The following is a 24,535-nucleotide window of genomic DNA, read 5'->3' as shown; positions in this document are numbered from 1 at the left end:
GATCCTCAGGTTGCGAGCGGCGTAGTCAGCAGATTCCAGAACCCACGCGGCTCTTGCATACAAAGCAGGGCTGCCAAGTCGCCCACTCGACCAAACAAAAGGACTTTCAAAGGATCGGATTCATTATTGCATTGCTGTTCCCTGGTAATTGAATCTCTAAATAGACATGAACAAGGCTAACAAGATAAGAGTGAAACGCCCGTCCTCGTGACCCTAGAACCTCAAAGCAAACACATACTCGAAAACAAAGAGGTATTAAGTCGAAGCAATAATAGTAAGCAAACATCACTTGAAGCCGCGCCATCTACGCCGAGTCCGATGGATCTTCACCCCTTGCTCTCCACCCAAGTTGTCTTGCGCCCCGCTGCTTGAGGCGTCGGCTCCAGCGGCACTTTCCTCGAGCTCGTCATCAGCCACGAGGTCTTTCAGTTCGTCCTCATCTAGTTCACTCAGTTCCTCGCTCAGACCGCGCATGACCTCGCGGCCCGTCCAGCGTTCTTCGTGAATGGTTGTCCCTATAGGATCAAAAGGCTGCATGTACCACTGGATCCCTCCCTGAGACAAGGGATGCTGCTGGTCGCTTTGGAGAATCGGAGGGGATAATGGCACCTTTGGAGCTTCAGCAACCTGACCGGGAACTGGTAGATCGGTTTGTTCAGGAATGGGCGGAGTCCCATCCATAGTCACCGGCTGAGTTTCGTTGGCGGGTTGGATCGGCAACGAAGTAGCGCTGTCGGCACTGGGAAGAGCTGGCGTGCCTTCTGGAATATCTATATCCATAGCTTGCGGATCTGAGGAAGGTGCGGGGGGTTGTGTACCCTCTACCTCTGGTAAAATCCCATCTGCCGGTTCCTCCATTGTTTCGTCTTGAGATTCGAGCTTCGCAGAAGCACCGGGCGCATTCTCCACGTCGTGAACACTACCCTCAGTCACTTCGATCTTTTCGGGCTTCTCAAAGGTATCGTCCCCAGCACGCTCCCCAGAGTCGATCTCGGAGCCTCTTGCGGATAACAGACTGTTTTCAAGCATAACATCCAAGTCCTTCAGCTCCTGCTCGAAAGGCTGGCGATTTAGTTCGCTTTCTTTACGAATCGCGTCCTCAAGAGCGGGCTGGATAGCTTTGATGATCCGCTTGGCCATTTTCCGCTTCTCCCTTTGCTCAAGGCTGAGCTCAGGAGCACGCCCACTGATCTGCATTTGAAGCTCAGCGGTATCTCCAGCCGGCTGGACTCCAATCTCCGAAGTAAAGACGCTAGCAAGATGAGCTGAGAAGGACGATACGGATGGGTAGTAGCGTTGGTCTAGTTTGGCGCGGACTGCAGCGAGTCCTGGCCTGAAAATTCCCTTGCTGTCCAACCTGTAAAGCAGTTAGTCAAGAGTCCCTAGTGGATGGATTAGATGCTTACACTTGAGCTTTCTCGAATATCGGCCAAAGCAGGGGGAAGATTGGGAAGTAGACGTTATCCACAATGCCGCGAAGCATTTCGGCATCCTTCAGCTTCTCCCTCTCGCGTTTCTTCACTTCATCGCACAGCATCCGCAACCGGTCAAGATCACGATACAGACGGTCTCCAAACTCGATACGTCGCTGTAATCGTTTGCTTCCGGTTGCTCCCATAGCAGCATAATCTCGTCGGGTCATCTCCATCGATGAGAATGTCTCTAGTTGCAACTGGAGACGTTTGAGTAGGGCAGCGCCTCGCCTCGCCTCTCTTTTCAAGGTCCAATACTTGCACGCGTCTTCTGCAAATTGCTTTCGTTGACGAACAGTAAAACGTGCAAGCGAGGCAGACACAGAATTCAAAACAACTTGAGGGATGACGGGTGCCCCTGACGGCAACTTCCAGATTGTCCGAGGCGCGTTCGGCCTCTTCCGTTTGTTACCTCCGACGGTGAGCGTAATACGCGGGGTATGGGTCCGCTGCCCATCGTCATCTTCATGATCGCCGCCAAGCGGGTTGGTGGGTTCTAGCGATAGAGCCGCCGCTTGACTATCTCCCCACCGTCGACCCTGCATCGTATTACGGTAATATTCGATAGCTTCTGCCGTGGCAGCATCTGTCCCATGTTCCCGACGCCATTCCGGGGGCACGTGCTTGTCGCAGAAAGCTTTTAGGAGATGCGAGTCCATGACAGCGAGGTTCCCATGACCTGATTTCATTTTCAAGTAGAGTTGTGCTCTTCGAGCGCATGTGACGTGGAAAGCCACGAAACAGTTTTTATTGCTGCATTGTATCGACGCACCCATCCTTTGGCGACAGATATAGCATTGGAGCTTCCAACGACTCCTAGGCACCTTTTCAATATCGGTGATGGGCTCCATCAGAGAGGGATTGCCGATAGACACCTCTGGGATCCAGATCGCGCAGAGAAGGTGCGACCATTTCGAAGTTGTTGTCTGCTTGAAAGCACCCTCGGTGTTGGGACAGAATATGCAGTTCGGAGATCCTCTTCCTATAAGCTGGCATTTCCGACACAGCCACTGGCCCTCTGGGATGAACGGAACACCATAGCACTCTTGGTGCACTGCTAGATCACAGCCATCGCAGAACACAATCGCATTGGCGTTTTCGCAATCCCCGTCATCACAAATAGCGCACTTGGTGTCCTGATCCTCTCCAGGACCTGTAGTCTCACCGTTGACCGCCGCGGCCGAGCTTGACCTGGGCCGCTGCGTTTGTGGAGGCTTCGGATTTGGTTTTGGGATGCGCTTCTCGAGACTGTGCCACTCCTTCTCAATTTTCGTCATTGTAATTTCGAAGATGGCTGGTTTGATCGGTTCAAACTGATCTTCTCGCCGTTTCGAATTGTATTCTTCCAGCCACTTCTCGTCTTGCTCATCCATGTCGTATTCGACCCGACCCACTGCGGCATTCACCTCTCCCTCGCCTGCAACAATATTTCCAATATCCAAATCATCGTCCTGTGTGCCCTCGGCCATACGGATCAAACGACGGTCATGACGGAGGAAGAGGTCGCTTTCCTGGTATCCAACACTAGCCATCGTCCGATCGACGTAGTTCTGCTGACCAACACCGGGTTGATCGTAAAAGGTAAAGGGGTCTTTTAGTCGGAAGGAAGGTTTCGGAAGGGTAAGCTTCTCGCGCGGGTTGGGCCCTGGCGGGGGAACGACTTTTGGCTGAGGAGTGAAAACGCCGAGGGCCTGTAAGATAGCTTCCGGACGGCGCGGGGGGCGTCCTGGTCTCCGTTTGATCGGTGTTTGGGCGGTGCCATTCGCATGAGCGCGAATAAGCTCTGCGATGGGATCGTTCTCGTCCGTCTTATCGAGGCCATTAGGAGACAAGATGTTGGCAAGCTGCGCGGAGGGAGGGGGCCGGTCCACCTCAGAGGACGGGAACACGGCGAACTTCGCTTCGATGTCGAGCTCCGGATGGAACTCCTCCCAGCCTCTCTCTTCTCGTGGTTTGTAGCCATCTCCCTGTTGTAAAGCCAGCGCCGCCGCCGTTGACGATCCGAATCGCCCCCGGCTCTGACTCTTCTCCCTTCTCAAACGCGTAGAGGGCGGGGTCGTCGGAGCATGGACTGGCGGAGGCGGAGGTAGCTGCGTGGATTGCGCGGGTGAGTCCATCCCTTTTATTCGTTGGCGAGTGCGAGAGATGGACGAATGCCTCCTCTTCATGGGGCTTACTTTGGGTTGTTTCGGTTTAGGCTTCGGCTTCGGCTTGATCGTTTCCCTAACTTCAACTTCGATGTATCTGCCACCGCCACCTGGTCCACCGGGGACGTATTTTAGCTTTTTGATGACGGGCCCTTCGACGACGGCGGGTTCCGAATTCACTGAATCCTGGAGAGGGGCCTTGGAGCTGTTTTTAAGTGCCCCTCCGGGGGAGGAGCGGTGTTTTGGGGAAGAAAAAGGCGCCATATTGGGTATAGGCGAAGAAAAAATTTCGATGAAAGGTTAAAAGACAGGTAAATAGTGAATGAGCGCTGTTGTGAAGGCAGTTCCGATTAATCTGCTCAATGAGGTGAATGACAACGCAAAACAGAGGTTAGTCCATATAAAATGCCAATCATGGCTGGTACATAGGAGATGCAAGGCAGGCGCCAGTCATGCGAGCATTGGAGAGCTGTAGAACAACGCGCGACTGGGCTTTTTTTGAGCTGTCGTCTGTTTAAACTTGCGCGGCCTGTAGAAGGAGGCCGTCGGTCAATCGGCGCCAGTCACGCGCGATGGCTGCCTCAGGCATGACGCCTTTCATTCCCGGTAATTTACAGCCGCGATCGGTATTACCAGTACAGCCACTGCGACTCCGCACCGGACAGTTCGTTACAGCCCAGCACTCAGCGAAGCTCACCTCCTCATGCAATTTGACAGCCGACTAGTCGCATTCCTCAGCTGCTTCCCCTCGTGCATCAGGCTTACTTCCGAAGCTTAGTCCTACAACATGAGTGGCGCAGGCGATGACCGGTATTTTCTTCATCTTCTGTTCCCATTATTTGGGCCTGTTATTGGCTTGGGGAGAGCAGCAACTGATTCGATTTTAGATGGCGCGGAGGCCGAGCGTACGACCAGAACCGCCAATCCGGACAACGACATTCGAATAACAGAACCTCAAGCGCACATGGTGGGCCCCGCGGGGGCCAACAGAATCAGAATACATCGAATAATAACTGGGGCGAACCGCGGGAGCAGCTGTCAGGGCCAAACCTGGAGCAACACGTTCCAGTGGGAGGCTTCAACGCTGCAGAGGCCAAGGCTGCTCTGAAAAGAGGTATGGTTCCATTCCTTGCTCGCCCTGGTATAATATCCCCTTGCTAACTGCAGCCTTCTTTTGTCCCAGGTCCCGGAGGTATGCGCGCGAACACTTGTCCTATGATTTCCCCGCACTACCGCCGCGAACGAGCTACTAATCACGAATACATCTTCTAGCGCCGAAATCTTTCTTCTACAAGCTTCAAGGGAAGGATGCCAATAACCGTGCGAGTGGACCGTGGGGATCGAAACGTACGCGCTTTCTTTTCCCACCAGACACTTTCAGTGACTGACCGGTTGCACAGCAAACACAATGGCGAATGGGAAGGACTTCTTTGTTGAGCTTCGAAAACAGGTATCCGCTTTACAGCAAGGAGAGTCGGTTGCAGGAGGTTGATTGAGAGAATAATGGAAATAACCGAGGACAGAACGACCTGAACAGGGGTAATACCTGTGATGATGGGTCCAGGGTTCATGCTTTCTATGGGTTGACTTCCAACGGCCGATGAAAACTCAGCTGTCGGAGGGGAAACCTGGCCGGTTGCTAGTCGACTGGGTGTTATGTGATCTGACCTCATCGTTGGTGAAATGCTTGGCTGCGAAAACAGCTGGGTGGGCAAACAGATTACTGGCAGTTGAATGGCGTCTATTACCTGCTACTACGGATACTCTGATGGTTGATAGTAATGGCGAATGAATGATGATTCCATCTCTGACTTTGAAACCTGCAAACTTCCTTTGATCAGTCTTGTCCCCATCATGCCATGCTCCTGCTCGAAGGCAGTTGGTAGGCGGCAAAGGGCCAACAGAACAGTCACCGGAAGGGCTCAAGGGAGCGGGCGGTTGGACCGGAGAGTCGCGTGTGTCACTACGAAGGACGGATATATATATATATATATGGCACTGCTGTGACGGGCTTTACCCAACATCAGCCGAGTTGAATATGCCTATTGCTCAGGTGCCTGCCGTCTAGGCCGAACCCTATACATAAAGCACAAGTGGTAGACACTTGGCCAAACAATCGGGGCGTGGACCACTCGAACCTGTTTCCCACAATTTTTTGGACCCTACCAAGCCACTACGTGAGCTAGTCCGATCCTGGGATCGGCGTTGGTGCTTGCGTAGCATGGATGATATGTGATTGGGTGTGCATTAGGGCTAAGCCTTCGAGTCTTTCGAGGCCGCGCGCTCGTCGCCAGTCGTTACGCGCTGTGCTGCCGACGATGCCAACAAGCCGAGTTTGCCAGGACACTGTCGATGAGGCACGTGGCACTGCTTTTAACAGTGCTTTAACTCATGGCCCTGCCTGGTTGACTCCGAAACCCGTCTCACTTTAGAAATGGCTACTCAAAAATAGATCTCGCAGATCACTCCGGTTAGAGCCTAATAGGTATCCTTCGTGAGCACAATTTCCCTAAGGCCTAAAAGTTTACCTTTACGTTTGTTGTGTTGGACCTTCAAGTGTCTTTCCTTCACCCACCTTCCTCTTCTTCGTGCTACACTCTATCCTTTGAGAATGATTGAACAACCTAACTTTCTTCGTCTTCCTTACAAGCTTCGACTCCAGATTTACAAATCTCTGTGGATGTTCCAGCTAGGTTGTTCAGGAACAGGGGAAATCTTCTACGGGGAGTGGTCGCCCCGCAAGCAAAAGTTGGTCGAGCAAGCTGGAGGCCGCTATTACATTTCCAATCAGCTCTTCTGTGTGTCTCGGGCGATATCAGAGGATGCACGTTCCGTGTTCTACTCTGGAAACCACTTGTGGTTTCGTGATGAACGCCGCTTTGGGTTCGAACAGCTTTTGGAGTGGAGTCCGCTGGGATGGAGATCACTACGGAACATTACAATCAGTTTTTGTAGGAAAAATTCCTGATTTTGGGATTATCCCTTAGGCCGCTACGATGAAGCTGGTCCAGAATATGGGTGATATTGACGCTCAACGTGAGCTTTCGGATGACCTTGCTATCTGGAGACTGCTCTGCGACAGACTGGCCACCTCCTGCACGCAGGATGATCAGCTCGAACTTCAGATGGTATGTGATGCTGCGGCCCAGTTCCTAGCTCCGCTCTATGATCTTCCTCGCCTGAAAGGACTATCGACCAGCCTGGGAGGGACAAGAAGGCTTGATTTCCAGTACATGATTTTGTCAACCATTCCCCAGAAAACACTGTACTTTCCCCAACTCCCTGACGAGCCATTTCCGTTCTTGGCCCTTCCCACAGAGCTTCAATTTCGCATCTTGGAATATTCCGAGTTGGTGGTTCCAGAGGAAGCACTCAGGTCTCGCTCCACTCACAAATCTTTCGGACCTTCGATGTGCTGGGAATATTCTTGCGACGCGAGTTGCAATGAGGATTTTACATTGGGGGGCTACTGCCCGTCGATATCTAACTCTGTGTCCAGCATCCATACATGCTGGAACATTCCCCATGCGCTATTCCTCGTCAGCAAGGCAGTGCGAGAGCTTGCTCTGTCTGTCTACTATTCCAGAAATATTATTAGACCCTGGTATAGGCTATCAAAGCTCCCCGCTCCAGCGAGAGTCCCATGGAGCCCAAATGAATCAGAATTCCTCTCTCATGTTTAGGAACACTCGTGGCACAGCCTTTGCCATATCTACTAGGTATTCCCTGCCATGGAGCATGGCGCGATCTACCCCGATAGCGGTGAGACACACGACTGGATCAACACGTCCAGTACGGGCCGCTCACGTCTGCCGAAGCGCTTCCTGCTGCTGCGACACATCAAGGGGCGGCACCGCGTTTACTTCTGGGCAGTTCAATTCGCTCTGCCTTCGCCTCTTCGCTGTACTGGTGATGAGCGAGAGGCGGAGTCGCTGATTGGCGAGATACGAACGAACATTGACGGTGTCGCCTTTGGGCCAATCTGTTGCGTTCTCTTCGCAATTCCAGTTCGCTGCCTTCGAAAGCTGCAGAGGGCGCGCTCAGCAGTGGTGAAGGAAACATGGCCAGCGACTGGATGCTACCGCACGAGGCCAAGGCCTTTGAGTTGGCCTTGGCAAGATATATAAACAGCATGCTCCGCAGTATGTTCTCAGCGCCTAGGGGCCGTTTTCGCCCCTACTGTGTCGCCAGAAGCAATCATGCCAACTGGATATGCACCGTGGAAGCACGATTCTCATGTGAATCCAGATTATGAAGCATACCGCAGTAGCAATCTCAGACCAGGCCTATCAGCGGTTGATGAGGACCAACACCGAACAAGCAATGCCGGTAAGCTTACCTCCTGCAATGGCGTGAGCCTTGCGTTTCTTCTTGTGAGAGGGACATATTTTCTACTACTTAGGGTATGGCCGCTAACAGGCCTACAGCACCAGCTGCAGAGGCAATCCGGTGGGAAAACCACAAGTTCACCCTCGAAGACAGGATCCAAGACTATGGAGGCTTCTCCGGAAGGCCAGGCCCGCAGCCAGACCAGGCGTGGCATGATTTGCTGAACTGTACGTATTCTGTGAGGCCCATTACGGAACAAGGAGCGTCAACCTTGAATGAAAGCTTCCTGATCTTTCTCACTCTCGATAGACGAAAACATAATCCTTGAGCCCGAGTACATCGAGGCTCTGGGGAGACAGGATATTGCGGTCGCGGTCCCAGAAGGCTCGGGCTACCTTGGGACCCTGAACGTATACTACGAGCTGCACTGTCTCAAGAGGATCCACCAGTTTATGTATCCGGACTACTACTTCCCCGACCTGACGCCAGCCCAGCATGAGCTGAACCGCTTGCACAATGGTTTGTCACGCCGGGCGCAATAACTACTTGGAGCCGGATGAAGATGACTGACACAGTAGACAGAGCACTGCATCGACTTCCTCCGGCAATCGTCTATGTGCCACGGGGACATTGGCCTGATCACGTACGAATGGAGGGAGGACGAGCGCCTCCCGATCGCCAATGCAACATCCCACCAGTGTGTGAATTGGGAAAAGCTGGATCAATGGACCAGGGCTAGATCGGTGGATATGATGAAGCCTAGTTGGCTCGTTCACCCAAAACTAGGCAGGTTCTCGACTTGCGCCTGGTGTCTGCCAAAGCGTAGGGCTAACGATCTGCGTTTAGGTGTTGCGTGTCCGAACGGACAAGGCGATAGGCTTGGAGCCGCCCAGAGCTCTCACAATCATGGCTTGTGGTGACCTAGTTGAAGGCAAGCATATTTCAGGAAGAAAAGGGGAAAGGCGCCGGGGAAGTGGGTGGTTTGTTGGGGAAGCCAGTGTGGATTGATATGCGGCGCATAGATCATTAATTTCGGTAGCAAGGGAGACAGAAGCCACACTGAGCTTGGTGATGTCCGTCGTTCCACATCATGGATCGTCCCACTTACTTCTAGCCTGGATTATATTGGATTTTGTAGGTCTGTGTAGCTATGGAGTCTGAGCGCACAATTGACGTCTTGGCCGCTAACCCCAGCTCTGAATATCAGCATACTTGTTGTCATTTGTTTCAGTATCCCCGGATGTATCAGACCCGGAGATCTCATAAGCCAAGCAATTCATAAACTTGTGAGGCCATCTCATTCCGTCCGGGTGCATTTGACGCCCACCGAGCCATTATGACTGCTTAGTGCTTACCTGTCTGCCTGATCGAAACCTCAAATAACGGTTGCTTAAAGACCTTACTTTTCTCCTCGATGGCAATTGCATTCTCAAATTCACCATGACCTTTCTGTTGATAATCGAAACAACGGCTGTTGTGCTGGTGCTATACTGTATCCCGTTATGGCGGCCTTGGTTCGCGGATTTGATATGACGCTGTTCGAGACGGATGCAGGAGATGTGTTTTTTTGCACAAATATCATGTTGTGATGGCGAAAATAGGGTCAAAGGGGGTTAGGGTTATGGCCAAGGTGGTATAAAGGCGAGGCGGCTTGAATTTGTCCGTGGCTCCTGTTTCGTACTCTGACACAGAAGGAAGGGACGACCTTTAGAAGTGGTACAAACGGTAGGTACGATGGGCTTTTATGGAGAGCGCAAACCAAATAGGAAGGTGCGTCCATGACGGCCGTGCTTTCCTACTTCGTCTAGTGTTGACAAACGAGGAAAGAACATCCCGCCCATCGCTCCTTCCCCAATGTAGACCTTTATTAGAAACAGGAAGGTGCATCCCTGGTCATGCCTCGCTCCTTTCCAAGTTATCTGCGCTGGTCTATTTCTCTCGCGTCCTTCAGGCAAGCCGTGGCCCTCTGAGCCTGGCCGTATGACCAGTAAGCCTATCGAGAGAGGAAGGCTGCAGGCCCCCTCATTCTCAAACGACAGTTGCTACGCAATGCCCGGCACCACTATCCCCCTAGTAGATGATTGGTAGTTACCTCTGGTAGCTTTGCCATCTAGCTGCAGGCACCATACAGCTCTTTTGACCCGGATTGGGTGGGCAGCGCGTTGCATTTCACTTGTTAATGGCTGTCTGAGAAAGGACTCTCTAAAGGTAGGGGAACCCCTGCTAAGGTAGGTCAGCTGCAGTGCAGTCCAACCCCCATTTCTGCGTCAGAGGACGAGCAGCTATGGGTACCGCAGTTGGTCCAAATCCATACACCAGCGGGCAAGAGATATTCTGTGGCCTCATGGGATGATCATAGTTACTAACTCTGGAATAGTCTATCTTGCGGCGCTAGATGTCACCAGCGGGCCTGAGATCAGCCGTCATGGCGACACGCCAGGGGCGTTGATTTCATCTACTGGTGCCTGGCGCCCTGCAAAGATCACCCTCCAATGTCAGACCCCTTTGCGGTACGGTCCCAGTCGCCTCATGGACGTGAGGGGGCGGGAAGGGGAGGTCAGAGTGGTAGAGTTGGAGCACTTGCCTCATATCTCCACGTATCTTGCTCTTAGCTACTGCTGCTGCAGAACTAAGATTGTTGTTACCATGACCTCTAGTTATGTAACTATGAAAAGAGGGATACAAATCACCAACCTCCCCCCAACCGTGCAAGTCGCCATCACAATAACTCGGCGGCTTGAGCTACAGTCTATACGGATTGATGCCCAGTGTATCACTCAGGATTCGGTGCCGGATTGCGAGGCAGAGTCCAGCCCCCCAGATGGCTATCATCTACCACTCAGCCTACTTTACCATTGCGGCTGCCACCTCAGGCACTGCTACCCAAGGATTTATACGCCACCAGCAGGCGGCAACTCACAAGAAGCCCTCCTTCTAGTGCCATGGGCGCTTTCCACAGGTCAGGAGACGGTCCTTGGTGCTAGGCTTGCACCAGACGAGACATCGCATAGGTTGACGGCAGGACAAGGAAGTGCCCTGCTGTCTCTACCACTCTGGACTCGCGGCCGGACATTCCATGGAAATCTCCTCTCGACCCGGGTTCTGATCTATGGTAAGGAATGAGCTGTTGTGGTTGTGCCAACATGGGCTGGCCTGCGAATGCGAGGCGGCAGATATAATGTCCCAGAACTCCAGCGCGTTTACCTCCACGCATACTCTTGGCCACTGCCGCGGGGTCCTATAGATACTGGCATGGATCGGTCCCTGAATATACGTTTCGCGCCTTGACAAAACCCGGAGACCGACTACCCGCAATATCCGGAGTTGCGAGAGTCATCCAAGACATAACATGGTCCATATACATTGCTGGACAGTGGACCGATACTTTGATTCAAGACCTGACCTGGGCGGCGACGGCTGGGGCAGTGGTAGACAAGGTGGTAAGTATGTCTTTGTCTTACCGGGCTCCATCATTTTCCTGGGCAATAAGGTACGAAGACGCATCTTGGGAACCAGCAAGCTCCTGCTGCGTGGTAGACGTCGATTCCCACGTACGTGGGTTGAACCCTGTGGGTCATGTCGCAGATGCCTTTGTCACGCTACGAGGGCTCATGTGCAAAATGACGCTGGGCGCAGAGCCTAATGAGGGCTTGATGTAATCCTTGGCGAATGGAGGCTCTCTCCCACTATAGATGCGCCTGGCATTTCGAGGGATAAATGAGCACGGTTTGATGGAGAATGCTACGCGTCGCGGGCACCCAGGACAATCTGTGAGACCACCAGAGTCGGAAATTGCTGTCTTCTTGTTCTACGTTAGCGGTCCGCCTGTACGGTGGAGACCGGTCCAGCGCGTGGAGAACATCTAGCTGATTCTTGGGAAGTCCCTGAATAATATGAATCAGTACGTGCGCCTCGGGATTGCGGATGATGAAATGACCAACGAGCCTGGTTCGTCCAAACCGTCTCGGCTTCGGGGACAATACGAGCCAGAGGCATTGACTGGCTTTGAAGGGGCTGTCGTTACGATTGTATGAGCTGGTTCTTTATTCTTTCTGGCAATTCGATTGTGGCTGTTGCTTTCTTAACATGGGCCGCAACTTCCGGCGCTGGCATAGCAAGGTGCATCTCTGTAACAGCAACATTTGGCCAGGGGCAGTACTTGTGGATTGTCCGGAAGGTACCATGTCGTCTCCATGATGTATAGTTGTGGGGTGCGATTGCCCCAATACTGCTCCGTCGGCCCACGATATAAGCACAACAAAGCCGGCATAACTAGGAATATTCAGTTGCCATGGAAGTTCCATAGTCTATATAGCTCATGAAACTACCTAGAACACGATCAGGGTTGCCAAGACGGATGGCCCTCGACTCTGGTATCAACTCCACTACGGGCCTTGCTTTGTCTGAGTCGGGACTGTCACGATACATGAGAACTTGGCTGACGAGTGCCTGACTTAGGGTTAGCTCCCCAGGGTACTCACTCCATCTCTTCTTCCTCGATATACTAGGGCTTACTGTGGACTGTGGCGTAAGCTGTTAGGAGCGGAGACTCGCGGGCCCGGCTTGGCTTCAAATAGCCCACGCGCCCAACATAACGCCATGTCCAGGGTATGTATATCTTAGCCACTTGATATACCTCGTTAAGCGACTTTATACGGCAACTAGTCCGATGAGCGTTCTTTTGAGCTTATGAAGTTAAAGGACAGCAATGAATGTGTTGCCGAATGTCGAGCACTCTACTACCCATAAAGTTTCCTTCTACGAGCTTTGTGGAGATATAACAACATGTAATGTTTAAGAAAGCAGCAATATAATGTCACGAGTTCTGCTAGGTACCTTCATCACGGTGGAATTTGACAACGCGACCGCCACGTGCTTAAATCAGAAGCAAGCGTCCCGCCTTTCTCAGGAACAAGCGCGTAGCCCTCCTGTTTTTCTGCTATGGGAAGAACCTGATAGATTGTCGGACTGTATGGTCGTATGTAGTGTATCGGCAGCCTCAAGTCCTCAGCACATGGATACTAGGATCGTGTGATAGGGCTGTCGCCATGGTGGTATGCTAGGATAGATACAGTACAGACTTGCCTATGATACGATCAACAAGCATCTCAGAAAAGGATTATCACGCTCATGTATAGTCTATATTCAATTCTACCACCATCAACGAACGCCACGCCGCTAACCAAGCAACTAACCCCCACTCACCCTCTCGCTCGCTCGCTCCTAGAAACAAACATGCACCTCACTGCAACAAATGCATCACCACTAATACAGGTTCCTCAACCAGCTCCGCAACCACTACTCAGTGGTGGAAATCCTGAGTGTTAAAGGGCTCAAAGTCCTTGACAATATGGTCATACTTGCCCTTGAAAGCGGGATCATGCGCAACACCACGCGCCTTCTTGCCATCGCGCTTCGACGAGGATCCCGACGCGGAAACGGTATCCGAGTTCTCGAGGTGGCGGTCGCAGACACCCCCGGGGATGATCTGGTCCCCGGCCTTGTTCTGCAGGAGCGTGTACTGGGTCTGGATCTTGGCGTAGTTGGGCTGCACGCCGGGGAAGCCGCCGGGGACGACTTTGTCGTAGATGCCGACGACGGTGTTTTGGGCGACATTCTATGACATGGCAGGATATGTTAGTGTACATTCACTGGGAGATTGGAGTGTTGGAGGGGTGGTGGTGGTTACCTCGACCTGGTTCGAGCGCGCATACTCATCAGGGACATTCGAGTCGGCGTTGTAGGCGTCGAGCCACTCCTGGGTAGAGGAGAGAGCGCCGTCGACGTAGGCGCCGAGGAGGTCGAGACTGTGGCCTGTTTCGTGGAGGGCGACGTCGAGGTTTGAGGAGGTCGTGCCGGAGAAGGCGATGTTGCCGTTGGAGTTGAAGGCCCAGTTGTTGCCGGGGATGGTGAGGATGTGGCGGACCTATACGACGATATCCTGTTAGGATGGACTGGATCAGACAAATGGAGGGGAGTGAGCGCGTACCCAGCTGCGCATGCGGACGGGGATGCGTCCAAAGGTGTCGACGAGGGTTTCGAAGCTGTCGGCGGAATCCTTGTGCCGGCAGAAGCTCCAGCCATCTTGGCACTATAGCAGATAGATGTTAGAGGGCGTTTCCATTGTTATTCTCCTCCGAGGCAGGCCATACATCATTGTAGAAGATATCCCAGACTTCAAAGTCGGTCGGGTTCAGACCCTGGCTCTCGGCGATACTCTTGCAGTCGGCGGGCATCAGACCAGCCTCCCACTTGCCCCAGTAGGGGCCTCCGTTGGAGGGCAGGTTGGCAACGTTGCCATCGAGGAGGTAGTCGAGGTTGTTGGTGAGGGCTGGCTTGTCGAGAGCGGCGTTGGCAGGGGAGAGAGCTGCGAGGGCAGCGGCGAGGAAGACGGATTTGTTCATGGTCATGGTGAAGATGTATTTATAAAGGACGTAAGACGTAAGAGAGATGATGAAATCGTAACCGAAAAGAGAGATGATATGCTTGGAGACGCAATAGAAAAGCTTGGTGTTCTGATCGTCAGTCCATCACCGGGCTCTGCACAGCTTATATACTGCGAGACGAGCTCATTTCCGGCGTCCCGCGATGCATCCCCACCCCAGATCATCGAGTGTTGACAGAACAGCCCCCAGGTTTCATTTAGACGGCTCATCCAGTGATAATCGTCCAAGACCATTGCCAAATCGAATTGGAGCATGGCGTTCTTAGTGCTGCGCCCCTGGCCCCCAACTCTTGGCGGGCAGCCTTGACTGTTTAGGGCTCAGCCAAAACACGCCCACTCGCCGATCGGCTAGGAACAGTCGTAGCGGGGCTGCAGAGTCCAGGCCGAAACAGGGCGCATTCTGCACAGCCCTACTGTAGCATTGAACGTTGAGCTAGTAGCACGGGAAGCCATCATCATTGGATGGAGGGCTTGATAGGTCGCAGCCGTCGCTCATTTTGTTGCAATCTTTTATTACAAGGGCCCCGGCTACTTTCGAGGGCGCAGCAGCGAGCTCTAACAAGCTAAGCTTCCTTGCTAATGTCCTCCAGATTAGTGCGAAAGTTATGCTCGCTTGAGAATGTCTCTCTACTCGAGAGGAGAGAGAAGCCCTGCCCAAGTTGCATGGCGCAATCTTCAGACGGTCTGATTGCTGCACGTGGTACTCCGCATTTGCCGAGCACTCGATGATAAAACTCCTAGCAGCTACATTCCCCCTGTCGAATACTATGTATACTATTCTTGAACTGGCAGTGCTTGCCAGATGCGGGTCTCCAGAACCACCCGGACTGCTGCCGAGCGACGAGTCGAAAATGTGGAGTTTGGCTTCCATTAGCCATGCAATACGATGTACATAGACGAGTTCATCAGAGATCACATGGCGCTGAGGCTACATCCTCCAGAGCCATCCACGGTACTATACCGTGTATTGTGTACCTCCCGGTACGACCTGTGCCTGATTAGGATCGTCAGGGTTAGTCACGCAAGGCATAGTTCAGCTTGTGTGGGCCCGCTACGGACAACATTTTCCAGCAGAGCGGTCTGAGGAAGGGAACCAACATCAAACCAAAGCTTTTGATCTCTCATCAGGACGGTAAGGCTGAGTCCGCCAAGGACTATTATTATTTAAGGGACTCAGGAATATGTTACATATTCACACCACTTGTACATGTATGTACGTCTTAGTTTGGGCTTTAGGAACCCCAAGACTGACCGTTGTTTACTTCTAGGTCGCATACAATATGATTGTACGCCTTACACTACGCAGCCGCTACAACGCTGGTCCTATCCAGGCTATCCTATCCAAGGCAAGGGTGACATGACACGCCACGACGAGTCAACTACCAGGAGTGGAATGGTGAGTATGCCGGGTGCTTGAGCCGGATCCTTCTGGAAGCTTTTTCACTAATTCAGCCGCACCAGTTTAACTACACATAAGCGCATCTTTCGCACCTGCGACGAGCCAACCAGCTCCGTCTGCTGTTACTAAGCCTTTGCTTTTGCCCACTCTGCAGGATCGTTCGGTTGGGAATTATGCCGTCAAGGCGTGCACCTCCTGGAGAGAAGATGCTGGGCCAGGCCATGTATGTGCCTAGCAACCCCGCCGAATCCATCGCATGACTCGTGTGACCGTCCATCATCACCAGCACGGCGTTTATGCTATTCTTGGGGGTCTGAAGCCTCCCATAGGATCTGTTCGCTAGCCTGTGCGGCTGGGACAATGTGTTCCAAGGGAATATTACCTGACTGCCGGTGTGTCCTCGTGAGGCTGTTTACCTCGCGTCATCTGTAACCGACAGGACGGAGACGACTATCCGTTTGCTCAGTTGGCCATGAGATTTTCTTACAGACACGCGAAAGGGCTGTTGAGAGGCGCCCATCAAATCTGACCATGGGGATCCTGGAAACCAACCCCATTTATAGAATTATACCGGTGTCGCCCGACAGCAAGGCTGGTCTTTTGACTGTTGGCCTATCCATATTGCTTTTTCTACATCTGTTGGTCTACAGCCCAGAGCGCAACAAGATGGAACAAATGGACTGTGGTTGACGAGTTTACAGTATACGTTGCTTGGAACACTAATGCCACAACTAATCCGCGCATCCTGCAAATGAACTTCCAGGGGTACCAAAACAGCGCATGCCATGGCATGGTATTGATCGATCAGGTTCATGATATCGGGGACCCTAAGTTGCAGGTGACAGTGACGTCTAATAGGGGCCTGGACCATTCTTGCCGCCAACATGGAATGGGTTATAATTAGATAATAGCAAGCATGCGGCGCCTTCCTGAGGGTACGTGCACCAGTGCCATTCGAGTAAAATTAGATCGTCCACGGCTGATTCCAATAGTCGAGCCACTCACTGTTCTCCTCCGCGGCTCCGAAGCCTGCGCCTGGTGTAACCCCAAGTATGTACTCTGCAATCGCACACCACAGCCTTGCTGCCTGTAATAAAGAGGATCCTGCTGAGATATTTCGTCGAGCCTTTTATAGTGCCGAGGGATGCCATGTCACCGATGTTTATACCCGACCCATGGCTCTATTGTTTGCGGAGACAGTTTATTTAGAGGGTATGCCTAGCTTGCGCTACGAGACCGGCGCCAGTATGTATGTTCTTCACACACTCATATTGAGATATATTCATCAGGAGTAATCTCTGCAACATGACAGTTTTAGTAGGATATTCCATACTGGAATATAATCCACAAAACCACATATCGAATCTTCACTATGTCACTAGGAATGAATGCGAGGGTCTACGAGTTCTAGCCTGGCGTCAGTACCCGTTTGGACAGGGTACAGAGGCAAGACATCACCCACCACAGGAGGACAGTCACAACCATGGGCACCTTGAAGACTTGACTGAACCAGGTAACGCCTCCACCTCGCACTGCGAAGAGGCGACCAACCTCGCAATGCTATAGCACCCACAACCCCCCCCACCACAAGCCTCATTTATAGCGCAGCTTCTTACCTGAGCGTTCAGACAGACACAACAGCCTTGGCGACGCAGCAGCGCAATCCCGACAGACCTTGGAAACAGCACCCTGTGGAAGTACGCGGTTACGAGATGCAATGCAAGGGCGAATGGTATTCATCTTCATGTCATGATTTTCATTAATTTGGCGTGTCTAGATCTACGCGTGTCTATAGTTATATATACCTCAACCACTCTACTGACTTTACAGCGTCAATTCACGGGCACAAAGGCACTAGGCAGCCCCCCCGTTCGTCTGCGCCCGAGGCTGGTAATCCGAAAAGCTCTCGGGCCACAAGAACATCTTCTCCTCTTTCGAGGGCGTGGCAGCGACGAATTTCGGGACCTGCGATCATTAGCACGTTGCCCGCGCGCACCACCGGGCGCAGGCCGAATCTCGACCGACTGAATAGACGGGTAGGTGGATCAATAGGATGAATGAAACTCACAGCCTGCCGACTCGAAATCCGCCTCCACATATTCGCGCGCGGGTTAAACCGCGCGGGTTTCCCAACACCCCCGGTCTTTTGCTGATCCTCGCGCATAATCGCCTGCACATCCCTCTTGATATCCGAGAACGAGTCGAAGCCGATATACGGGATCTGGTTCTCGACGCAGTATTCTTCTAGGCGTAACCCCTTGCGCGCGAAGAGGACGTCTGCTTCGCGCGCAGCGGCGAGGTCAGAGACGCCGTCGCCGATGAAGATGATGAGTGGGATTTCGTCGCCCTCGAGGTCTTCGGCGGCGAGGGCGCGCCCTTCTTTTACGGAAAGGGCCTTGTCGTGGCCGAGTTCTGTGTCGTGGCGCCAGACGGGCTTCCATTCTGAGCCGTCGGGTTTGATTTCGGCTTCGTTGGCGACGATTTCGATGCGGGAGGCCTGTGATTCGGATTGGTCAATAATCAAAGGGTCTTTGGTTGCAGACACTGCCTGACTAGCAGCCCGGTAATGATAGGAGATAACATACCTCCTCCTCCCCCAAAAACGAATTCAGCACCCTACTCAGAATCGGCTTTAAGCCAGCACTGATGACATTAAAATCGATATCATTATCGACGCAAAACTGATGAAATTCCCGAAACCCGGGATCAATCTCGAGCTCCTTTTCGAGCAGCTCGAACCCGTCTTCAAAGGGGACGCGCAGCGAGTCCCACATCTCCTCGGAGACCTCGCGGAACGAACGCTCGCCCGACTTGATCTGCTCGTCGAGGATCTTGCGGCGCGCCTCGCCGCACCCGAGGTTGTCGAAGAGGACGTGGCCCGTGTCTTGCATGAAGATTGTGCCGTCGAAGTCTACATAGATAAGGTGGGGTTGTTAGCTGGTGAATGGGGTGGGTGGGGTTTTTCTTTTCTTTTTTTTGGGTGCGTACCTGAAAAGCAGACGATCTTTCTCGTTGAAGGCGCCATTCTAGTAATTCTTTGCGGTGTAGGTGGGGAAAATGAGGGGGGAGAGTGAGGAAATAGTGATGCGATGGGAGTCAAGTTGCAAGTTTGATTGAAGGTATTTCGAGCCGGACATGGGCGCATTGAAATATGAGGGAGATCGTGGCGACAGAAACCGGGAACGGGGGGTTCAATGACGTACCCGGCAAAGTCGTCGTCCTCAGCGGTCCGCAGAGGCGCTCGGTTGAGTTCACGATGATTAGTTACCGGCGCTGAAGAGCCAGGCACAGGGCCCAGAGCCCCTTAGCGTGGCAAATCAGACCCGCCGACCCGATCGGCATCCCGGGGTTGGGCCAACGTCATTGCCTTAGTTAAGCAGGCAATGTTGGAACCCGAGGGCCAACGGACTCCGTATTGCCGAATTGGCGAGGACATTGTGTATTATTGTAATGTTATAGATACTCATGGTATCCTATGAAGCAGTAAGCACATTTGAAAGGAACTCTGCGGCCGCAGCAAGTACAGCACTCTGGTCAACCCCTCATTCCTCCCGACTCTTCCCCAGCGCAGCGCCAATTCCGACAAACCACGGATCCTCAAGCAGCTCCCCCGCAGAAGGCCGCTTGCCCGGATCATAGTCCAATATCCGCGTCAACAACCTCTTCACATTTTTAGTGTCCTTCACGCTCAAATCCTCCGGTTTCTCTTCTTCAAACGCTCTCTCAAGAGGCTCCAACGGCTCGATCAAATCAGACACAGGCCCCGATGAGAGTTCACCAATGTAGTGTTTCACCAGCTCACCCTTCTCATTGTAGTAGATATGCGCGTCCGAATGCGGAACCGGACCGAGGATGTCGTGGAGTTGCAAGAAGTGGTCGTCGTCGACTGATTCTCTGCTGCCCATGTCCGGGACCACGAAGAAGGGGCGGCCGGCGAAGAGCTCGAAGATTAGTCGGGGCTGCGAAGAGCGACGGGGCTACGAGTTTGGCGGGTGGATGGGATAGGAAGAAGGCTGCGTAAATTATTAGCATGGAGCGAGGAATGGGGCAGGAGCGCTGTAGTGGATGGATCTCGCCGTACCTCCTCCGAAACACGAGATCTTGATGTTGAAGCCGGGAGCGACATTGATGAACTCATCAAGCGGCTGAGATAAAAGCCAAATACTTGGGGGCCCGGCGATCGGTGAGACAAATCCCTCACAAAGAAAAACAGATTGCGCTGTGAAGGGTCTCCGTGCCCAACGCCGTTCCGATGCAGAAAGCCAATACCGAGTAATTTCTCGTACAGTATCGATTTGGCCATCCATATGGAGTATCTCGGGGTATCTGACGCGAGTGTCGCATAGCTTTTTCAAGTCCTCGGAAGGCTCCTCAAGCGCAGATGCGAGGCTCGGGCCCATAAAGTCAAACACGAAGCAACGATGAATGCCATTGAGGCCCTTGTGTTCAAAAGTGTCGGCAGGAGTTAGGACATGCAACCTTCCCGGATGCTCGGAGGTAGTTTGTGAGAGCGCATCAAAGATACTTAATTCGTGGTTGGAGAGATCGGTCTGCGATGGGTATTTTGAGCGCGACATAACGGTTGAGGCTTTCGGAGTGTTAGTATAAAACTAGGTTAGTTAGAGAGGTAGAGACACTTACTTCCGGTCTTTGGCCAACCAGACAGTAGAGTAAGATCCGTATCCCAGTTTGCGTATGACCCGGTAGCGTCAGTCCTTGAAAGTGTCACCAAAGTTGACCGGGTGGTATCTGCCTGGCCGGTAGTCTCCGATCCACTCGGTCGGTGAAGGCAACCAATGGAAGCGCTGCTGAGCTGAGGTTCTGGGGCATTCTGCGGACGGTGTTACTGGAGAACTCATCTTGCGGCTGAAGAAGATACTCTGCTATCCGGGCAGGGAGTGATCTTTGAAAAAGGGGCGACCGGAAGAGCGAGAGGAGAGAGTGAGACGAAGTAGGAGTAACACATGCAATCAAATTGGCCATGGTAAAGTCACGGAGAGGATAAATGCGCGCTGCAACAGAATAATGCTTTTGCGTGGGAGCCGCGCAGCCAATAGAATCTCCTGGTGCCTCAGCCTCGTCCCTCGCAGTGCGGGCTGCCTGGCAGGCCATAGGAGTCCCAAGTGCTCCTCATGCCTGGGAAATATGCCTCTCTCGGCCTACAAGATCCATGTGTGCTGATTATCGTCATCGATCCCCGTCCCACGGAACAAACTGTCGAAGAGCGCTATGTCAATACCCTGAAGGTCCCAGTTCTCATCTGTATGTGAGAAATCGAGGGGAATGGGCAATTCCGGCAATGTCTGATCGAATTGTATGGGATCATTCATGTGAGCTGTTAGCGGATAATGCGAGGTAGGGTGCTGGTCAACCTGCTCGGTTAATCGGTGAGGATCAATAAAGCCAGTGTTTTCAACCTCTGTCTGCGCAGACTTTGAAATCGCCCCCTTCTCAAAGTGAATCGTCCCAAAGTACGGAATATGGATGCGAAGTCCTTTACCTTCTTGCGCTAAGCCGCCGTCATGCTCGCCCTCGTCGGCGTTGCAAGAGCTCGTGCTGTATACTGTCCCACTCGCAGCGTTCGCCTCGATGACGAGTAGATGGCGGAGGATCCGGGTGAGCTTTGTGGCGATCGGATCTGTACCACTGGCAGTCGCCATCGACTCGATGATCTCGGCTGTTCGTTCCATCATGCCCCGATCAGCAGGCCGACTGTGTGCTAGGAACTTTATTGGGCTTCCGAGATTGGTTGGGGTTTTGTTCCGAGAGTCGATGTGAGCTAGACACATTACTGTCGTCGCAACAAAGGCGAGAAAGTCTGTTCCGCGACAGTAAAAGTGCGCTGGGTTCGAGGTGCGGAAAATGATAAAGCGGGAGAGGATCTCGCGGCTGGCGTTCAGGGCTGTGATCTTGCAGTGGTCGTATAGGTGGTCAGAGGAGGAGCGGAGCATATATGGTAAATACAGGCGAACGAGCAGGTGGTGGTGAGTGAACTGATCCATAATCCGCATCGTATCAGGGAGGAGCTCTGCGCTGTCGCTAAACCTCGGGACCAACCACCACTGCGGTGGCATTTCGGCGGCGGCTTCTTGTATCAGCTTATCGATCTCGTATACCTTGGCGAGGTCATTTATCTCGACATCCGTGCGGGACAGAATGCGGCCGGCAATTGTGCAATGAATGCGCTCCATACGTTCCATCGGATGCTCGACACCTGCTACCTTGATCGTTCCAAAACGCGACTCGAGCGACGACTGCGGTAGACCGAGCATTAGCGACAAATAGCGGTCCATTTGTACGAGGCGAAAACAGATATACTCTGGTCTGAACCTCGTTCGGGTCTCGGACTCCAGAAATTTCATCGACGGCGAGCTCAGACCGCGGTGTAGACCAAGCATCTGAGCAACAGCTGCCGCCCGACATGTGGCCTGCCATGCGCGGTGCAGGTTGCCGGCATAGTTCTGGTACATGGCTTCCATCATGATGCACTCGATGCCCTCGGCTGAGCCGGTGAGCTCGTCATTGGTGGTTACCAGTCTGGTGGCGCGATCGAAGACGCGAATCATTATTTCGCGGTAGGTCTGCTCAAAGCTCCCAAGTGACCGAATCGTGGATGGGAGGACACCTTGTAGAAAAGTTCCCAGGACAAGAAGTTTGCGCGCGATGAGCACCGGATGCGAGCCTGGTGGCGGTAGTTGCAGCATATCTCGCGGCGACGGTGGTTCAACCCCCGTTATGCCGGAATACGGCGTACATATTGCCCAGTAGAGAGGTGTCGAAAGACCGACGGGGAGGCCGCATATCGTATCGAGATCGTTTTCACTGGGCCACGCGGCGATGAGCTCGCGGGACACGTCGTCGTACTTTCTTGCCAATCTCTCCGACACCTGCGATGGCGCTGTAGGTGTATCGCTCGGTGGCGTCGGTTTCTGAGCGTCTTGTCTCCCTGTCGGCGCCCCGGATGAAGGCGGCTCAACGATATCCTCTCCGCGGGCATTATGGATCGATTGCTCGAGGAACGCCTCCAGTCGCTGAAGCCGGGCTTTCAACTCAACAGCTTCAGCACTTGACGATAACGGCCTCTCATCTGGAAGTTCCTGGCCGATACACGCCGTCCCGCGTCGCCGGCAGTTGTTGCAAATGGCGTGCTCGGCCGAAGAGAAGATGCACCGGACTTTGCGTCGCTTGCACTCCCAACAGCTCTGCGTCCCTTTGCGGACTTTTCTTCGTCTAGAGTCTGATTCAAGTCGGGTGCTTAGCATTGCGATTGAGATTGTGATGAGATTTGATGAAGAAGAAGGGTGGGAGTGGAGCCAGAAACGCGTGAGAGTTGGGAGGAGCGCAGGGAGTTTTCGCCCGAAATCTCGGTGATTCGAGCGAACTACTAACGCTAATGGAGGCTAGCACAGTCTTATTATTCGACTCAATCGGTGTCATTTATACTCTGAAAACCTGTGATGAGCATATGTATTTCTTCCCACTCCCCCTCTCACTTGACCTTGCAAAATCAAGCTTCGACCCTCTCATCCTAGGGCTTCCCCTCCCAAACCCCCGTCAAAAACGGCTCAAGCGCCGTAAACTCATAATCGGGCAAAAGTCGATTCCACTCATCCGAAACCGCAAATGCACCAGCACTGATAGCCAACGTGATCCCTGCAACGCCGAGCTTCGAGAAGACATCGACCTGCTCCGGCGGGATGGACGGGTGGTCGACTCGGGGGATCCACGAGGTCTCCCACGTTCCGGCTTCGAAGTCGGAGGCTTTGACGCGTTCGATTTTGAAGGGGCCTGGTATTGTTAGGTTAGGACTTGTCTTAGAATTGCAAGGTTGTATATTGAGGAAGGTATGCGTACCTCGAAGCTTCTCGCCCAGTGCAATCAGCTCACGCACCGAAAGCGTCGTTCCGCGAATACCACTGACGACAGGCCACTCGCCCTCGTACTCGATTGCTCGCGCGACGACGGCCGCAAAGTCCTGCACTGTCGTCAAGGTAATCACACCCTCATCGCCGTCCTCTACGAGAATCGCGCGGCGCTTCTCAAAGTCGATAGGAGTTTCAATCTGGTGGATATAGGTCGATGACTTGTACGGGCGTGTAAAGTAGTTTGCGAAGAGGCCTGGTTGGAAGAGGGTGTACTCGAGGACCTGGAACTGGTTAGCACTAAGCGCATACAAGCTCGGAGGTGGGGCCTAGTGTACCTTCTTGTCCTTGTTCAGCTCTGCGAGGTACCGCCGGATCTCCGCCTTGTACGCATACCAGGGGAGATGTTGAGTGGTGGACGTGGCCCATTCACTCGGCGCAAATCGCTTCACTCCAGCCTGGACAGCGGCAGTAATGAGCCGTTTCTGAATAGGACTCTCCGCACCTTCCTGCTCGGTGACGAAGGATAGGAGGGTATGCACTCCTTGCAGAGTTTGGGTGAGCTGCTCGAAGCTGTCATAGTCGGGCTTGATCCATGTTACGCCCTCTACGGGTTTGTCGGAGGGGGCATCCTATAACGAAGTTAATCGACTTCACTCGGCTTCGAAATCATCGGGTAAATAGGGTGTGTTCACCTTTCTCGAGAAAATCAAAATCTCATGCTTCTTCGTGGCGACGAGGACATCAATGATTTCCGAGGCGACGTCTATTCATATCAGCAAGCGAGCTCATGGGATGTAGAACAGCGTGAGAAGGAGACATACTCCCCGAGCCGCCAGCAATTGCAATCTTGACCATTTTGTTCTGTAAATAGAGGAGGA

The 24,535-nt window shown here is 53.0% G+C and overlaps 7 protein-coding genes across 7 annotated transcripts; 2 read left to right on the top strand and 5 right to left on the bottom strand.

Moving 5' to 3' along the window:
- Positions 1-114: 114 nt before the first annotated feature.
- BJX68DRAFT_237326 (putative PHD finger domain protein) lies at positions 115-4,123 on the bottom strand. Its single transcript, XM_071040178.1, has 2 exons — positions 1,407-4,123; positions 115-1,357 (listed from the first exon to the last, which is right to left on the bottom strand). Exons 1-2 carry the CDS (start codon positions 3,881-3,883, stop codon positions 286-288), a joined length of 3,549 nt encoding a protein of 1,182 aa, XP_070899184.1. The 5' UTR covers positions 3,884-4,123; the 3' UTR covers positions 115-285.
- A 187-nt stretch (positions 4,124-4,310) lies between these two features.
- BJX68DRAFT_93569 (uncharacterized protein) lies at positions 4,311-5,169 on the top strand. Its single transcript, XM_071050042.1, has 5 exons — positions 4,311-4,429; positions 4,507-4,733; positions 4,803-4,811; positions 4,892-4,966; positions 5,020-5,169. The coding sequence occupies exons 1-5, from the start codon at positions 4,407-4,409 to the stop codon at positions 5,109-5,111; spliced, it is 426 nt and encodes a 141-aa protein (XP_070899183.1). The 5' UTR covers positions 4,311-4,406; the 3' UTR covers positions 5,112-5,169.
- Positions 5,170-8,338: 3,169 nt separating this feature from the next.
- BJX68DRAFT_93563 (uncharacterized protein) lies at positions 8,339-8,966 on the top strand. The gene is made up of 3 exons (XM_071050041.1): positions 8,339-8,467; positions 8,531-8,734; positions 8,795-8,966. Exons 1-3 carry the CDS (start codon positions 8,401-8,403, stop codon positions 8,866-8,868), a joined length of 345 nt encoding a protein of 114 aa, XP_070899182.1. The 5' UTR covers positions 8,339-8,400; the 3' UTR covers positions 8,869-8,966.
- A 4,011-nt stretch (positions 8,967-12,977) lies between these two features.
- BJX68DRAFT_93556 (uncharacterized protein) lies at positions 12,978-14,572 on the bottom strand. Its single transcript, XM_071050040.1, has 4 exons — positions 14,101-14,572; positions 13,938-14,039; positions 13,638-13,874; positions 12,978-13,565 (listed from the first exon to the last, which is right to left on the bottom strand). Exons 1-4 carry the CDS (start codon positions 14,356-14,358, stop codon positions 13,251-13,253), a joined length of 912 nt encoding a protein of 303 aa, XP_070899181.1. The 5' UTR covers positions 14,359-14,572; the 3' UTR covers positions 12,978-13,250.
- A 2,849-nt stretch (positions 14,573-17,421) lies between these two features.
- Positions 17,422-19,094, bottom strand: BJX68DRAFT_237320 (putative 2,3-diketo-5-methylthio-1-phosphopentane phosphatase). Its single transcript, XM_071040177.1, has 4 exons — positions 18,781-19,094; positions 18,378-18,703; positions 17,861-18,289; positions 17,422-17,757 (listed from the first exon to the last, which is right to left on the bottom strand). The coding sequence occupies exons 1-4, from the start codon at positions 18,935-18,937 to the stop codon at positions 17,647-17,649; spliced, it is 1,023 nt and encodes a 340-aa protein (XP_070899180.1). The 5' UTR covers positions 18,938-19,094; the 3' UTR covers positions 17,422-17,646.
- Positions 19,095-19,315: 221 nt separating this feature from the next.
- BJX68DRAFT_237319 (uncharacterized protein) lies at positions 19,316-19,755 on the bottom strand. The gene has a single exon (XM_071040176.1). It carries the CDS (start codon positions 19,695-19,697, stop codon positions 19,335-19,337), a length of 363 nt encoding a protein of 120 aa, XP_070899179.1. The 5' UTR covers positions 19,698-19,755; the 3' UTR covers positions 19,316-19,334.
- Positions 19,756-20,951: 1,196 nt separating this feature from the next.
- Positions 20,952-24,512, bottom strand: BJX68DRAFT_255312 (fungal specific transcription factor domain-containing protein; the record flags this gene model as incomplete). Its single annotated transcript, XM_071043024.1, has 9 exons — positions 20,952-21,047; positions 21,165-21,355; positions 21,437-22,889; positions 22,984-23,022; positions 23,453-23,580; positions 23,647-23,938; positions 23,993-24,286; positions 24,350-24,420; positions 24,479-24,512. The coding sequence occupies 9 exons, from the start codon at positions 24,510-24,512 to the stop codon at positions 20,952-20,954; spliced, it is 2,598 nt and encodes an 865-aa protein (XP_070899178.1).
- Positions 24,513-24,535: the final 23 nt, after the last annotated feature.

Source organism: Aspergillus pseudodeflectus, assembly GCF_044049435.1.
Source record: "Aspergillus pseudodeflectus strain CBS 756.74 chromosome Unknown BJX68scaffold_21, whole genome shotgun sequence".
NCBI classification, from domain to species: domain Eukaryota; kingdom Fungi; phylum Ascomycota; class Eurotiomycetes; order Eurotiales; family Aspergillaceae; genus Aspergillus; species Aspergillus pseudodeflectus.
This window is presented reverse-complemented; position numbering and strand designations above follow the sequence as displayed.